Here is an 18,232-nt window from a genome sequence, read left to right as displayed (position 1 = left end):
CTCTCAATAACATATAGCAGATGTGGGGTACAAGTCAAACACAAAATAGTGATTTGCATCTCTCCCAATACTATTGAATAAAAAAAGGTGGTAAACTATACTTTTTGTGTGTAAATACATTGAAAATAAACACAATTAATATTGTGCTTTAGCTGATTTTTTTTGTTTTCATAAATACTAACACAACCAGACATATATTAAAACATTTATTAAAAATCCATTTCCATTAAATAAACATCTTAAAACCACACAATCATAATGTTAAAGTATAAAAATACATTTAAAAAACTCTTAATCAAAAATCTGTGCCCAGCACAGAGAGATCTACACCTACCAGAGGAGATCAACTCTACTCTACTAGAAAACCCATATGAACATACGGTTGTAGCCATTCTTAAAATGACAAAGATATATCACTGTGCAGAAAGATATGCTGGCGCAGAAGAGTGTAACTGGACACTAAAACAACACAAATTCAATGGCTTTTGTTGGGTTAACTTTTCTGTGCTCTGATCACTTTCTTCTGTGTTAGATTAAGAAAGGCTACAGCCATAAATTAAGCACATTCGAAGGAAACAAAAACATGGACGGGTTATCACACATTGTTAAGCTTCCTTCCTTAATGCTTGACAAGACAATCTGCTGACTAATCATTTTTTTCCGATCATCTTCACATCTCAAATGTTTTAAAAAGAAGGGATCTTTTATCTGCGCCATGAACCGAAAAGCTGATTTCACCAAAACAAAAATTATATGTGAATTAAAATGAGCCACAGCATTTGATTCATCGGGTCTCCTCATCGTCTTCCACATGGACGGTATAAAACTGCACAGGGCTCTTTTTTTCTGTAGCTGACAATGTTACTAAGCAAGGGATCAGAGATCACACTGTCCTTTCCTACAATGGACGGGAAAGAGGGAGCAAATAAGTGCTACTTTCTCCTGCCAGGGACTAGGAATGTGAAGGCATAAAAAATAGGCCTCCCTCCTCCCGAGCACCCCAGCTTGAATCAATTTAGTAGTTGCATTGATTATCTTCTATGCCTTTCTGCTGTAAGCTCTGAAGGGCCAGTGTAAAGAAATCTATGTGTAGAAGTAAGACCACTTTATTTAATTCCACTCATTTCTTGTTATGGAAGAATCAGCATTCAGTATTAGCACAGTATCTATAATTATCTTCTGTGTGGATTTTCATACCAAGTACTGCTATGCAAAGTGGTAATAACTTTATTATTGTGGCTCGATTCGCTATGTATTCATACATGCTTCTTTTGTGGAGTTTTTGCAGGACTGCAGTTTTTTATATGCAACAGCCAAAAAATGCCACAAAACCTGCATTTACTGATACACCAGTAATAACATTCAATTCATAGTTTGGCACAGATTCCAATAAATGGCACAAGCAGCTGCCTATCTCAGTCCATATATCAGCTGAGCCTTTTTAAAGTACCAGTCATGGCCCAGTTATATTCTCACAGTTGTATATGGAGTGCATTACCTATTTTGTCACATACTGCACTTCTGCAGTTATATATTTCCTATTTCTTATACAATGCCAACATATTCCACAGTTTTCTCTAGAGGAAGTACAATGCAATGTTAGAACTGTCTACTGTGCAAATACTACTATCACTGTAAAAAAAAGTTTGCAAAGAAAAATCGTCTTTTTACATGATATAACATTACAGACTAAGACTACATTCAACCTAGCATTAAAAAGACCCACTCTTATTCCTTCTTTACTAAGAACAGGAAAAACATCCCATACACTTCTTGTCTGTTGAGATGCAATAATGTTTCTAGTACAAACAATGGCAAGAAATAGATCCAATCTCTCGAATACAAGTGTGAATGCAGCCTTAAAGCTTCCAAGTCCCACCCACTATATTAAATATGGATGCCACAATCAAAAAGATATACTATAAAAAATTATTATTTCTATTTAAGTGCAAATAAGCATTCCCTATGCTAAACGGAAATTGAATATAGCTTTTACTATGCTGGCAGCTGCTTCCTAAGGTTCGCAATCAAAATGACATTAATAAAGACTAAAATTTGTAAAAACTACACATGCGACATAAAGATGCTGATCAACACTTAGAGTCAGTAGGAAGATAATAGCCACGATACAAAATGTAGAAAGTATAAAATAAATAAATATGGTTGAAATAAATGGTTAATGATATAACAGCATTTGTGAATAGTGTTAACAGAGACTGCAAAGCTATTTACAGATCAATTTCCAAGTAATAAAGGTTTCCTAAACATTCCTATTCAGAAAAACAATTCCTTAAGTCTGTCACCAGGTTTTTGCCACCCCATCTGAGAGCAGCATGATGTAGGGGACATGACTTTGATTCCAGTGATGTGTCACTTACTGGGCTGCTTGCTGCAGTTTTGATAAAATAACTGTTTTATCTGATGCAGATCTAGCAGTTCTCTGAATGCTGAGCTCTGTGTAACCCCTAAACCACTGATTGGCAGCTTTCTGTGTACACTGTAGATAAGCAGAAAGCTGCCAACAAGTGATCGGGGGAGGAATAAATGTTATACAGAGCTCATTGATAAGAAGGACTACACAGCAGCAGGTTTATTAGTCCTCAAGTAATAATCCCCTGTCGATAAAACAGTGATTTTATCAAAACTACAGCAAGCTGCCCAGTAAGTGACATATTGCTAGAATCGGGGTCTCTGTACATTATGCAGCTCTCAGATAAAGTGTCAAAAACCTGGTGACACATTCCCTTTAAAGCAAGGCTACTGCCTAAGTTAGCGGGACTACCAGAGGCATTTCTAGTAGAATTATGTGTGCAAATATCAGCTAAACATAGAACAAAGTTCTTACAGAAATGCAAGGCCGGTGCTCAGTCCATTTCTCACTTACACATTACATGAGCTGCTTTTGTGGTGTTCATCAAAAAATATTTGTACAATCCGACTTCCAAACAATTCCCTTAAGAAGAACTTGTTGTCCACAAATTTTTCAGTGGGATGACTGTACCAATTTTGTGTCCTTTCATTGAAGACAGTATTCACATGGTAAGGCGAGTCACTTGGACGACCATGATCTGTCAAGTGTTTCCTTGGTTAAGGGATCCTCCGTCAGTATAGGAAACGCCACGTCACTGTCACTTACATGTCTTAACCTCCTTGTGATTAATGAAAACACATGACACCAAATGACTGTAGGAATTCACACTTCCAGTGCAATCCATACAGGTGGGCTCCAACTGCCCTCAACAACGTCTCCAGCTCTCTTCAAGCATTTACATATGACCTACAAGAAAGTAGTAAGCAAAGTAAAGAGTTAATACAGTACTCAGGCAACATAGCTTACAACATAGGTTTCTGAATTGCCTTGCTTAGGATTCTTGCGACACACCTGTCTGAGTCAATAATTTACAGGAAACTTTCATCTACCTGCTGTGAACTGCAGCTGTAAAACATAGTCTTTAGAGATAATTTATATAGCTCTAGGTTAGAGTATGTCTAGTTTCAGAACATTAAAGGGGTTGTGCCATGAAGAACATTGATCACTTATCCCCTGGACAGATCATAAATGTCTGATTAATGCTGGCCCCACAACAACCCCCCACCCTCACCCACCAATCACTAAATTAGGGACCCTAAGCTCCTGCTACTTCTCACTGCAAGAATGCAATAAGGAGGAATATGGACGGAGCAGTGGAAGTGCAAGTGCAGCCAGTATATTCAACGCAACAACCTACATCTGAGTGTCCGCCTCCTGCGGACGTACACTCCTGAAAAAAGTGCACGGCAGAGCTCACGTTCACTCTGCCCGTCACCATTGTGGTCTATGGCCCCTGTCACAGCATACGTCCAGACCCCATTTTGCAGGGAATTTTAGGACGTATGCCCCGACGGGGACACAGAACGCAATGTGAAAGCACCCTAAGGCTGACCAAGACAGCCACGTACAGCTGTCCCTTGTGACACAACTCCTTTAAAAGAAAATTCTGCGTGTAAACAATACTTTACTCTATGCCACAGTTATGTCATAAGAACAAGATTGTATTGTGTGTCTGTACAAACTAAAAATTGTATACAGCCATAATTTGGCACCCACAGAGGTCTAAGTCTTCCTCTTGCACCTATGTATGTCCCTAAATTAATATGAAGACATACAGAGAATCTATATTTCAAAATGGTACAAAGTAGATACCTCTCCACAAACTATTGCTTTTAGGAGTTTATACTCTCCAGAATATGGTGCCATATGGATGCACTACATGTACCGCCATACAGTTTCTGAGCACATAGTATTGCTGTAACTAGTTCTGGATACAGCTAATTTTAGGGCACACTTATCTTTTATGGCATCATTTTGGGGTACACATAATTTAAGTTGTATAGTTTTTATTCTGAGAGGAGGAAAAAAATGTAAAAAAAACCCCTCTAATTCTGCCATAGTTCACCTTTTACTGCGCACTATTGTTACTTTTATTTACTTGTATACATACCATTATTCTAACATTATATATTATATAGCAGTTTTACATTTCATTGTGTGCCCCCATCACTATCCTCCTGTCAAACCCAATTTGGTGCTATTGACATCTAAGGGGCTTCAGTGTTATCTCTATAAATGGCAGTAGCAATTGGAGAGAAGCCCCATAATATTGTGGGTACATTGAGTAGTACCCATGAAATTAGTTAGGGAGCTTTCACATTGCGTTTTGGCACCCATTCGTTGGTCCTGTCGGGGCTTACGTCTGAACCCCCAAAACAGGATTTGAGCAAATGGGCCGACGAGCCTATAGACTGTTCATGGGTGGGGTTTGGGGTCTCCGGATGTTTTTGGCTGATTAATCAATTTCCTATTTTTAAAATGTTGTAAGATATTTGCCCCATCGTATTCCAGTCCACATTCTCTCTTGGTGTAGACAGAGTGAACTTGTGCTCTGTCGTGCATCATTTTTGGGCGTATACAGTTATTGGTGATGGACACTCAGATGTAGTAGACTGTTTGCAGATACATTTTTGCAGGTCATCACAGGGTTAAAGAGAAATTCAGAATTCTGTTGGTTTCCAGTTACCAAAGAGCTAACTGGTTAGATCACACATCTGACTGCAAGGTTCAGCTGCATTGCTGCCTGTTTTCAATGGCAACCAGCAGAATATTGAAGTGTACTTAAACTAAGAAAACAAACAAGAAATAAATTTGGTACAAAAATGAAATTTGAGTGAAAGTTGAAATACTTACCAATTACACGGTGTCACATTCAATTATTTGTAAGTGCACCCTGAAAAAAAAGGAACTGGATTGATAAAGGCACAAAATGTAAAGAGGAGATCAAACACACGTATACAGGATCAGAAAACACAAAGTAATGTTAACAACTCACCTCTCTTCAGGTAACACTGCCCCTGGATTTCTGTCAAGATCTAGGCCATAACTTATATTTAATCTTCTTTGTAAAGCCTATTGATTGGAAATTAAAAAAAAGATTTACAAAAACCAATGATAACAAATTACATTGCCATACACATTTAGGGCTCATGCAGATGTCTGTGAAACTCGGTCCGAACACAGAACGCAATGCACGGACTGTCCGCAGGATTCTCGACATGAGCTCAATAACCTCATAGATATATATGAAGCTGATGAATTCAGGTCAGAAGACCAACGGTGAGTCCGTGCATTGTCGTCTGTGAGCGGACCGAGTTTCACGGATGTCTGCATGAGCCCCTAGGGCCCAATTTATTATTGCATTTATGTCTGTTTTTCATCTACTGATGTTTTTGCTTAGTTTTCATTTGCATCTTATTCTTCTTTTAATTTGTGCCTATTTTAAAGAGTATTTTTTATATGTTAGTCATCGTGCACGGCATTTGGCCTGTTCATGGGCGGGATTTTAGGTATCCAGATGTTTTTGGCTTATTAATCAATTTCCGAATTTTTAAATGTTGTAAAATATTTGCCCCAATGTATTTCCGCCCACCTTCCCTCTTGGAGTGATTTTATGTACATCTGAAATGTTTGTGCAAATTTTGAGCCATTGTAGTGGAACGTGCTAGTTTTTGCACAAGAAAGATACAAAAAAATTTAAAGAGAAAAGTAAAGAGCATTTTTGATTTTGCGCAAAAGTCATGAACCAGGTGTGCCATTTTGAAGAATTTGGAGCAAAAAAAGGCTGCAGATGCGACAAGACAAAAAAAAACTGACTTAAAGAAAAAAACGCAATTGATGAATTGAGGCCCTTAGGACTTAGCCAGAAATAAGTTTAGTATCATGTGTCAACCCTTGGGTCAATAAAATATACTACTGCTGATTCCTTTTAAATAGTGTGGGAGGTAAGCAGAGAGGGATAGAAGCACATTATCCAAAATAAACTTCTTGAAAAACCACAAACTGATAATATTTTTACTGACACATTACAAAATAATGATTCATAAAGAGTATAAGTAGTAAAGTCTCCAGCTTAAAGGGAACCTTTCATGTCCAGAAACTCTATTTAACTGCATATATAGGGTTAATCTGCAGGTAGAAAGCATTCAAATCAGTTAAGCTACCTTACTGGAAGTGCAGCTACAGAGATAAAATGAACTTATATCCTTGTGGCCACTCAGTTCCAGTCAGGGGAGGTGTAGGGAGCAGTTACAGTCATTGCTCACTACACAATTAGCGTGTGTAATAACGTCCCAACACTTTTGATTGACAGCCTGCTCCGTGGTGTGTGTGTGCAGAGCAGGCTGTCGAGGTGCAATTGATTACAGCTGCGCTCACTGAATTGTAAGGGGTGACTGTAACCGTTTCCTGCACAGCCCCTATGATTGGAAGCCAGGGGATGCAGTGAGGGTATAAGTTAATTTTCATCCTTTAGCCGCTGCTTCAGTAGGGCAGCCTAACATGATTTTTATTATCGCTATTTCCCTCAGATTAACCCTATTGATTACTGGGGAACTGTTGGGACAGGGATTAGCAATCATGGAGTTCTACTGTAGACAGAACAAAGTGGGGGCAGCTACTGCTGCTGCAGACAGTTGTCTCACAGCCAAAGGTTTGTTAGGAAAAGAGACATGGCTGAGCATCTTGTATACAAAGGTAAGATTCCTTTACATTAGACTATATTAGACAGTATAGAATCAAAGGAAACTTGTGTCTGTGTATAATTCTTCTTGGGTGTGTTACATACACTTATTGCTATGCACACATAGCATCTTTAGACCTAGAAACTCGGATACAGCTCTAAATTTAAAAGTCTGTTCATTAGAAACCTAGAACAGTTAAAGAGGTTGTCCAATACTTTTACATTGATGATCTATTCTTAGGATAGGTCATCAATGTCTGATCGGCTGGGGTCCGACACCCCTCCCCCCCACCACCTGATCAGCTATTATCGGTCTCGCTTGCCGAGCTGCTCTGCCCTCTGTTGGTGGCCGCGGCTGTGTACTGCACATCCGCCTCCGCCTGTGGCGGCCTATATCAGAAGATGGAGCAGCTCGGCAAGTGAGTACTTTCGGCCAGAGGCAGGCGCCGATAACAGCTGATCGGCGGGGGTGCCGGGTGTTGGACCCCGGACGATCAGACAATGATGACCTATCCTATGGATAGATCGTTAATGTAAAATTAGTGCACAGCCTCTTTAAGGGGAATTTGCCATCCACGCTATGACACAAAAACTGGTTTAATAAAGTTGTAAAATTTGTTGCATGTGGCATTTTTTTGCCACTTTTTCAAAAAGAGGGAGGGGGATAGAAAAGGGAACATGGTCTATAATAGCACAATAAATTTACTATAATATACGCAAGAAAACGTGTACATTGTGGCTGAAATTTATGCTAGCTCATGGATGCTCTACTTTCAATTTTGTGGCACTCAAGCAGCCCCAAACTGCAGTCATTTACCGTATTTTTCCAACTATAAGACGCACTTTTTTATCCAAAATTTTGGAGAAAAGTGGGGGGTGTTTCTTATAGTCCGATATACATAAATACTGTGGCTATGGGTGGTGGGGGATGTGGAGGAAGTGACAGCGGCACAGTAGCGGGGTACAGGAGGCAGCAGCCGCCTGCTGCAGCCTACACTGTGCCCACTACTAAAGAAAATGAATATTCACTGCTCCCCACGCCCATGTAGTGAATATTAATTTTCCTTAATAGCTGGCACACTGTGCCTGCAGCGCGGCTCCTGGTATGTATGGCACCATTCATCCCTGCATGTATGGCCCCCCTCATCCCTGTATGTATGGCCCCCCTCATCCCGGTATGTATGGCCCCCCTCATCCTGGTATGCTTGGCACCCCCTGATCCCCGTCACGCTGCACAGAAAAAAAAATAAACAATTATACTCACCTCCTCTCTCCTCCAGGCATGAGGGGGGCCATACATACAGGGATGAAGGATGAGGGGGGCCATACATACCGGGATGAAGGGGGTCATACATACAGTGATGAAGAGTGCCATACATACCAGGAAGAGGACTGAAGTAGCCATACATACCAGGAAGGGGGATGAAGGTGCCATACATACCAGGATGGGTGTGAGGGGGGCCATACATACCAGGAAGAGGAATGAAGGTGCCATACATACCAGGAAGAGGGATGAAGGTGTCAAACATACCAGGATGGGTGTGAGGGGGGCCATACATACCAGGAAGAGGGATGAGGGTGGCCATGCATACCAGGATGGGGGATTGGGGTGTCATGCATACCAGGATGGTGGATTGGAGTGCCATGTACATCAGGATGGGGATGAGGGCTACATATAACAGGAAGGAGGGGGCCATATATACCAGGATGGGGGATATTAACATAATTGGGGGGCATTACCCCTATAACAGTGTCAGCAGCAGACTCCCCCCCCCCCCCCCCCTTAACAGAGCACTTTTTTTACTTACATTTTTTTTTCTATTTTCCTCCTCTAAAACCTAGGTGCGTCTTATGGTCCGGTGCGTCTTATAGTCCGAAAAATACGGTAATTAAGAAACATGCGCCATTTGTCACAAGCTATAGCAGGCTATAGGTTCAAGACTAGTATACCAAATTTCAGTCTTGATAAAAGTCCTCCCTTATTTTTTAGACTTTTTGACTATATATTTTTCTCAATTTATCATCTGCATTTTTCCAAAAATGATGATGGTATTTTATTAAAGGATGCTTATTATGTGGAATCAGAAACACATAATAAAATATAATCTAGAACTAGGTTTAGATCAGTATAATACATCACATTGTATAAAAAAATATGAGATGATGACCCACCTGATATTGATGCCTGTAATAGAGAAATCCGCACAGAAACAGTAACACTAACATCACAAGGATTACAATGATGATCAGCGGTAGCTTGCTTTGATCATGTTCTTTCTTTCTTCCATCTTCAAACTGTTCTGTTGCAATGATAGGGAGCATATTAGAGCCGTGGTTGAGACCTGAAAAACTGTTTTGCTTGTCATCAATAGCTATGTTGCTCTCTTGGTGTGGAAGAATATTGAGTGACTTAAGAGCATTTAACACTGGGTTATGTGTAGCATCTGATAGAAGAAGTTGGTCTCCAGGCACAGAAGAAGACATGGATGGTTCTGTTTTAGAAGTCTGCATGGTAGAAGAAAGGTAGGAGGAAGCCCAGCCAAGGCCATTATCCTTTATGACTTTTCCCTGTGACGCAGATTCAGGGGCTTCAGTGTTAGATAAGCTCATTCTGCTAGATGGGATGTTCGTATGAACAGAATTTAGAAATGGGTGGTTAGGATTGTTGGTACTAATGGATAGGCTAGAATCAGCCTGTGTTGTCAGAGCAGCCCTAGAAATTGTATCCATATCTACGATAGAACGGCGTATTTTGGTCACAGAGCTGGAGGACATTTTAATGCCTGGTTCCTCACTGGGTATAGAAAGAGAGTGTTGAAGCACAGACCCCATAGAGCTTTGTGAATCAAGCGTTGTAGTTTCCAGTGTTTCATCTGGCTCCATGACAGTAGAGATTTCTCCATTTATAAGAAGGTGTGAGGGAAGGCTTTGATTCTCTAAAGTAGTAGGAGGCACCTCTGATTCATGCATGCCCTCAGTATCAGAATTTGACACATCTTTAATAACTTGCCCAGAATCTGTTCTAGTTTGAGATGGATTTAAGCTAACAAATGATGGTTTGTAGGTACCTTTAGTAAATTCTGTACTAGTGAGTGGAAAGTCTGTATGATACCCAGATTGCCCTGTAGAACCATAATGCGAATAATCCCCATTGGTGGTAAGAGACTTTAAATCATTTGGCATATCCGTAGAGATGAATGGTGAAGAATCAAACCCATGTGAACTCTTCTGAGGACTTATCAGCTTGCCAGGATAACTGACACTCATGTCCTCTGCCAAGGGACTGGCATGAAATGAATAGCTTGATGTATATGTACTGCTCGCAAATTCTGATAAGTAACTTGGAGAAGGCTGAGACGTTGCACTGGAGAAAATGGGTGTTGTTGGGGAAGGGCATGCACACTGAGGACCTGCAAGATTCAGAAAAGACAGAAAGAGGCTTCAATGAAGCCATGATCTGTCAGGATACAATGTACATCCAAAGTGACATGGCTGGTTAGTGTGACAAGCATAACGGACGTTTTAGGTGAAGCAAACCAGGCAAGTTATGCAGACAAGCAACATAAAAGCTGGAAAGAAAAGAGTAAAGTTTGAGATCCCTGCTTAGGATAACTGCAAACTCTACACAATTCACAACCATAACAAGAAGCTCAGGTGCACACAAAAGACATATACTGTATGATAGCAGTAAACTACAGAGTTTATGCACAGAAATAATTTCAGTCTTACCTTTCGTAACATCATTATTATTCTGTCCATGCTCCTTGTAATAGGATTCACATTCCGAAAAAGAACTAGAGCTGACATGGAAACCATTTAGTTTATGTAGCGAGTCATTTACTCGCTGCAAAATCTCAATAGGATTCAAATTTACGGTGTGGAGGTAAGCTGTGACGGCATCCTGAAAAATAATGAATCATTTTAGATAGAGCATAGACACTTAGGTATGCAAGCAAAGCCGAGGTTGTAAGTTGATCGAACACTGTAGACCTAAGACTTTTCAGATTGCCAATACTACTGATCACAGTCTAGAATGGCTGCGTCTGCCAGCCATACTCATTAGATTGTTCAGCCGGCACCCATGTCGCCCAGCTCTCCCATACACAGGAGTGCTTGTTAAATTGAATATTCTTGTGTTCTCTATGAGAGATCCACTGTCAGACATGTATGCTGGTGGCTTATCTGAAATACAATTGGCTGTCTGAAATAGATAAGATATTTTCTCCCAAAAATAAACACATTAGACTGTCGGCCAAACACGTCAGTGTGTTCAACCTACATTAGCCTAATGTATATGAGGGGCTTTAAGGCTTTTCTAAATTGGCCAAATTATTTCTAGAATTTCCATGTTTCCAAGAATTTGTAATTGATAACTGATATATACACTAAGTTTGGGCTAAATGAAGAAATACAGGTGCTTCTCACAAAATTAGAATATCATCAAAAAGTTAATTTATTTCAGTTCTTCAATCCAAAAAGTGAAAGTCTTATATTATATTGAGTCATTACAAACAGAGTGATCTATTTCAAGTGTTTATTTATGTGAATGTTGATGATTATGAATTACAGCCAATGAAAACACAAAAGTCATTATCTCAGTAAATTAAAATAATTAACAAAAAACACCTGCAAAGGATTTCTAAGCATTTAAAAAGGTTCCTTAGTCTGTTTCAGTAGGCTCCACAATCATGGGGAAGACTGCTGACTTGACAGATGTCCAGAAGGCAGTCATTGACACACTCCATAAGGTCCCAGAGTTCCAATTTTCATTTGGAAATCAAGGTCCCAGAGTCTGGAGGAAGAGTGGACAGGCACACAATCCAAGCTGCTTGATGCCTAGTGTGAAGTTTCCACAATCAGTGATGGTATGGGGAGCCATGTCATCTGCTGGTGTAGGTCCACTGTGTTTTATCAAGACCAAAGTCAGCGCAGCCGTCTACCAGGAAATTTTAGAGCACTTCATGCTTCCCTCTGCCGACAAGCTTTTTGGAGATGGAAATTTCACTCTCCAGCAGGACTTGGCACCTGTCCACACTGCCAAAAGTACCAATATCTGGTTTAAAAACAACAGTATCACTGTGCTTGATTGGCCAACAAACTCGCCTGACCTTAACCCCATAGATCTCTATGGGGTATTGTCAAGAGGAAGATGAGAGACACCAGACCCAACAAGCAGCTGAAGGCTGCTATCAAAGCAACCTGGGCTTCCATAACACCTCAGCAGTGCCACAGGCTGATCGCCTCCATGCCACGCAGCACTGATGCAGCAAAAGGAGCCCTGACCAAGTATTGAGTGCATTTACTGAACATACATTTCAGTAGGCCAACATTTTGGATTTTAAAAACATTTTTCAAGCTGTTGTTATAAAGTATTCTAATTTACTGAGATAATAACTTTTGTGTTTTCATTGGCTGTAAGCCATAATCATCAATATTAACAGAAATAAGCACTTGAAATAGACCACTCTGTTTGTAATGACTATATATAATATAGGAGTTTCACTTTTTGTATTGAAGAACTGAAATAAATTAACTTTTTGATGATATTCTAATTTACTGAGATGCACATGTACTTGCATGTACCACTGTTATCTGCTGCAGCACGATTTACACAAGGTGTTGCTGCCCAGTGCTCGGCTGTGGACAACAATGACTCTCCGGCTACCATTTACTAGACCCAGATCAGCTATTATCTGCAGCCAGGGCTGCTATGCAATACTAGTTACAGTGGAAAGATTTACAATCTTGCTTTCAATAAGAAAATATTCTCTAGTAAAACAGTACATAAAAGAAAATTCCACCCATGGTCCATGACCTGGTATTAACCCTAAATAGTTGCTATTCACACTATACAGTTTTGGTGCTATATTTTGTTCTCTCTTTTTCAGTCTTTGCTATTGTTGTTTAGGTCCGGTTCCTGATTTTTCTCTAACAATTATTGTAAGCTATAACGTTGAAAAAAATAAATCAGAATGAGTTTGTAGGGGAAATGTTCAAATCAACAGCATGCCCAATACATTGTGGATTTCATCTGTGGCAATGCAAAATATAATCACTTTCAACCTCTGGTTTCTTCGTTATTGTATATCTCGGGGTACTGATGAGGGAATATTAAAATAGTATCCTTTTTTGGTGCTGGTTAACACTACTACATTGTGAACTACTCGGGGTGGGAAGATAGCCTATATTTGCATATATTTGCCCTCAATTTCTGTGACTTTTTTGGGCTTATGTCCCATAAACTTAGGTTCGCTTTAATTGTAGGACCTATGGAGAGGGGATCTCGGCATAGAATTTGCCACCCAGTTAAATAAAGGATACAACCTATCTAAGCCGCCTCTACCCAGGGACCCCCTAGCAGTCATATTTACTGTCTCTAGTGCTCCATATGTAGGCACTTGTTTAGCAATGACCTAAAAGAAATTATACAGTGAGAACTGATCTTTAAACCTAGACCAGTCGATGAAACAGTCCAATGCAACTCTATGTAGCACTATTATGGTGCTTTGTTGACATTACTCAGCTTATAATGCAGAACGTACCAGCACATGTTCTTCTCCCGATAAGCAATGTTTGTACGAGTCTATCAGTTTGTCCTTATTTCCGGCAATACTTGTACCCGGATTGAAGTTTAGTTTTTCCAAAAGGCCATCTACTTCATATACCAGTGCCCAAAGGTCGCACGTCTCTGTCTGAAATAAAGATGGCATAAATCAGATATGAAGACATTATGAGCAAGGATGCATCGTTCACATGACAATCCCAGCCCAGTAGTGCTAGAATATCTTAATCCCTACATGTATATTATTCCTGAAAGAGCAACATTTCCAACAAGTACCGAAGTACATGGAGAGATAAGATACTTTCAATAAAAGAAAAACCCTGCCGGTGCACAGGACGGCTATCTTTCATTAAGAAATACAAGTGCCAAAAGTCCTGTTGTCACATGATCAATGAATGTGTAGAACAGTGCCACTGCGTTGTACTCCTGAGAAGCACAGACACTGCTTACAATCCAGACATATCTGCACGTTACACAAGACACAATGTATGAAAAGTTGGTTTCTTAGAAAGTCTTTCTTTAAGTGTCCTGTACCACAATATTTTGTTAAAGGAGTATTCTCAAGTTTCCTTTTGAGGAGCGCACTGCTCCACATGCTCTCGCACTTCTGGGTTGCTGGGGGTGGACTCTCCTCTTTGACTGACACTTTAGGTCAACGGCACAGCACTACTGCTGACCTGAACATACACACTCTCGATGCTGATGTATCAGCTTTATCTGCATTTTCATCATTAGAGCTAGGACAGGGATTGTGACAGCCACGCATGATAAGTGTGGATAACACAATACCTCCTGTCTCGGTGAAACTTGTATCGTACATTACTAAATACTATTAACACTGTGTTTAACTGAATTTTACTTTCTGTATCTCTACTTCGCACCACACATAATAATACTTACCACTTTTTCTTTACTGAGGATTTTTACAGGGATTGAACAAAAATATCCTTGGGTCTCAACCTGTAAGAGATAGAATAAACAGGTGTGAGGAAATAAATAGGAGACAAGTACTCTTTCTGTGCTTCTTTTTATTCACATCTTACCATTTCCTTTATAATCTTGGGTTCTACCGAAATTTCAACCAAACACGTGTCAGCAAAGGTGCATCGAGTCGTGTAGATCAGCAAAACAATCCATGACATGATGGCCTAAAACAAATACACAATTAAATATCTTAAGTAGTAAGGTTGTTACCACATTGTCAGATTTATAAACTGTAAAATCCTTAGAAATGTCGATCACAATACTGATACGAAAGGTGAATATCTGTATAAAGCTACAGGTGAGTCTAGAGGGTTAGCATACGCAAAGGCTCTTTAATTACACTGGATAATAATAAATTATTATGTTAACACTCCATGACACTAATTAAAGGCAACCTGTCAGGACAATATTACGACTGAAACTAGTGGTATGGCTGTATAGGTCCGTACTATACTACTATAATAGAAATGATACCCGATTTGTATTAATCTGTGCCAGTGCTGAGAAATCACGCTAGTACTTTGATGTGCCAGTGCGGAGAAATCCAGCATTGAATCCACATGCAAAATAGTCTGGAAGAAAATTAGGGATGTGTCTATACACTCGGATGACCTTTCCCAGGCTAATTTAATACAATCAAGCGTCACTTTTATAGTTGTACTATGACCTATACAGCCATACTTCTAGTTTCAGTAGTAAAATCGTCCTGAAAGATTGCCTTTAAGCTACATTAGACTGGGATGGCACTGTTTACAGTTTCATAAAATGTTTTATTTTTTGTTTGCATTCCGCTTTTTAACAAATAACTTAAAGACCACATAGTATCTCTAAATAACTTTTCCAATAATGGACTACTATGGTATATTGACTGGATATACAGTAAACGTTTAGTCGTGTGTAAGACTGGTCTTTCTCCCTAGCTAGAAATGTTGGTGCAAGGGCTATGAGACCTGTGGAATAAGCCCGGGAAGCTAGTCAACCTGATGGCCATGGTCACACCACAGAGAACAAATTGCATTCCTATGATTACCGGTGGTCGGCTCTGCGATGCTTTAGGACATGATGCAGCTGGGTTTGTTGTAGTTGCTATAGCCGACCTCAATGGAGGGTGCGTGAGAGGGGTTTTCACCAGAGAAGAGGGAACCTACAGCAAAAATCCTGCTAGCATACTCATACCCGGACAGGAGGAGCACGTTGTGGACCTCTCAGCCCGCGCCCTATTACTTGTGTCACTGAAGGTACTCTGATCCCTGGTGGTTGCAAAGGGTCTGTACATTATATGGTCAATAAAGATGCCGGAGCCCATAACACATGTGCAGTATGTTATAGGAATGATAAGAGTTGGCGATTATATATAATAGTGGGTGACAGCTGGCACAGGGTGTGCACAGGGACAATTGGGCATCACCATGCAGAAGTATAGACATAATGGTAAGTGCCAGGTGAGAGGAACTGTCTAATTACTAATGCCCATATAGACACAGGACTACTGCCAGTATGACTTATCTACACAGGGTCCTGCCATGTCTGATCTACCAGCAGGGGCAGTGACTGTGCCAGGTCGGCTCTCCTAAACTACAGTCCCATGCCCGCGCAGTGGCAGACTCACCAGCATTGTGTCGTGCCCGGGTCTCCTGCTCGCTGTAGAACACTTCTGATAGGAGAGAACACAGCTGGTGTCCGGGAATAGGCCACTTAGTGTCCAGTCTCGGGCAGCGGGTGGTAGAGCTGTGCCCGTCTGCAGCAGCAGAGCTCGTCCTTCCCTCAGTGTCTGCACCGAAGTGAACGCGGGGCGCCGCTGGCTGCCGGCTTATAAAGGAGCCGCCTCTCCCTCGGCCAGAAGAGGCATGTGCTTCTGGGAAAGCCCCGTGGATTGGAGCCAGGCGCTCTCCACAGACACAATGCTGAGTGGTGAGGCGACGTCCCCTCACTGAGGGACACAGCGACCCCCGGGCCACAGACATCTATAGGAGCTGTGTGTAGTCAGTGGTGCCCCCATACTATCGTGCATGCTGCTGAGCTGCAGGGCTGTCTCACACTTTTCGCCTCTTTACATCTTTTTATTGTTAATTTTTAGTAGTGTTACATTTTGTAGTGGTAATGGGCACCTCAGCCTGGCACCCTGAGGTAATTTATATTTTTTGTATTTTATATGTATTATGTACTTTATGTATAAATTGCACCTGCGGCCCTGGCATTACAGTGGGACACACTAGAACGAAAAGCCCAAAATGCTATTCTGAAGCCCCCATACACGGTAGATGGCGGTCGGCCGGCAGCCATCTCAGCGGTCTTTCCCACGCCCGGGAGCACACCTTCTGCTAAACGCTCCTTTGTACTCTGGGAGAACAAAGAGATCGGTAGTCCGAAATCGGACGTATTCCTAGACCCCATACACCTCAGAGTGTCGGCCAGACCCTTCAATGTCGACAGGTTCAGCCAACAGTCTAATTACACGAGCCAAGAATCATTTGGACAATGAACGATTGTATCTCATGACCAGCAAATGATGTCAGACAAGTGTTTCTATAGGACGAGAATCGTAAATGAAATGGTTGAATAACGATCGTTACATCGTAACATCAAACATGGTGTGCACATGTAATAGTGTGGAAGGGCGTAGCCTTCCCTTGGTACTGAGATAGTTAAAGGAAGTGTTCCTGAAGTCAGACCTCTCTAACTGTGGTAGGCCAAGCTAAGTCGGTTAGCTTTAGTGGTCCAGTTAGTAGAGTAGAGGGGGAACTTAGTGCCTGATCAAGCCTTGAGTAACATAGCGCTTGTTCCTGGCATAATTCCTTGTGAGCTGCAGTGCCAGTAAACAGCCACAAGATGCCACTGTTCTGGGTGCAGATGTCAGGCTGAGTCTGCTAGCAGGGTTACAGACAGTGAGGAGTTAATACTGTGTGATGACAGCTCACCGAGGGTGGGCACTTTAGAAAGATTCCTGCTTAAGTTTCCAGAAAGCAGTAGGAGTCACTCAGTAAGAGACAGTACGGTGAATCGTGCGGGCAGCCTGACTATAGTGGCTGCTAGGGTAGACGGGAGCTCTACACCCTCAGACAGTGGGATCACTAGTGTGCAAGTCTCCTCACGCAAGAGCAAGAGTCCTGTTAGCTGGTCGGAGAAACTCATCAGAGGTAGTGAGTAGAGATGAGCGTTGTTCTACTCGAACTGTTCGCCAATCTCAAATTTGAGCTGTTTTGGGCGGTGTTCGAGCCGTTCGGCGAACACGAACGATTTGAGAAAAATTCGGCTGTTCGAGGTTATGTTCGATAACTGTTCGTGCACCAAAATCATAACTGGATTTTTTCTCAGTAATGATGAAAATTAATGTTAATACGCAGTTTGAGTGTACAGCGGGGTGGGGGGAGGGGCAGGGGATGGATCTCTGCAGGAATAATGAAGATCTCCATTTTTTTTTCTCTTTCCCGCATTTACAGTGGGGAGGTGCAATCTGTCAGCCTATCAGCAGCGCACACACGGAGCGAAGTGCTTTTTTCACACAAGCAAGGGCATGTGTCATTGGCAGTGTATGTCACATGTCCTTGCCCTATAAGACCAAGCCATTTTCCCTGTCGCCACCATTTTCTCACTGCTGCAGCTGCCTGTTAGACGGCACCGCTGTTGCTGTGTG

General features: G+C 41.3%; 1 protein-coding gene across 2 annotated transcripts; it reads right to left on the bottom strand.

Moving 5' to 3' along the window:
- Positions 1-200: 200 nt before the first annotated feature.
- LOC141223534 (uncharacterized) lies at positions 201-16,417 on the bottom strand. Of its 2 annotated transcripts, none has more exons than XM_073666832.1 (9): positions 16,208-16,417; positions 14,658-14,762; positions 14,515-14,574; positions 13,595-13,744; positions 10,782-10,953; positions 9,225-10,462; positions 5,367-5,443; positions 5,225-5,264; positions 201-3,277 (listed from the first exon to the last, which is right to left on the bottom strand). In XM_073666832.1, the coding sequence occupies exons 1-8, from the start codon at positions 16,211-16,213 to the stop codon at positions 5,228-5,230; spliced, it is 1,845 nt and encodes a 614-aa protein (XP_073522933.1). In that variant the 5' UTR covers positions 16,214-16,417; the 3' UTR covers positions 201-3,277; positions 5,225-5,227. The 2 variants fall into 2 exon arrangements, with proteins under 2 accessions (XP_073522933.1, XP_073522935.1); XM_073666834.1 differs by having other exon boundaries at positions 203-3,277; positions 9,225-9,352.
- Between the last annotated feature and the right edge of the window lie 1,815 nt (positions 16,418-18,232).

Source organism: Phyllobates terribilis, unplaced genomic scaffold (assembly GCF_046119375.1).
Source record: "Phyllobates terribilis strain yellow unplaced genomic scaffold, ASM4611937v1 Scaffold_2__4_contigs__length_985480577, whole genome shotgun sequence".
NCBI lineage: Eukaryota > Metazoa > Chordata > Amphibia > Anura > Dendrobatidae > Phyllobates > Phyllobates terribilis.
The sequence above is the reverse complement of the archived record's forward strand: the minus strand, read 5'-3'. Positions and strand labels throughout refer to the sequence as shown.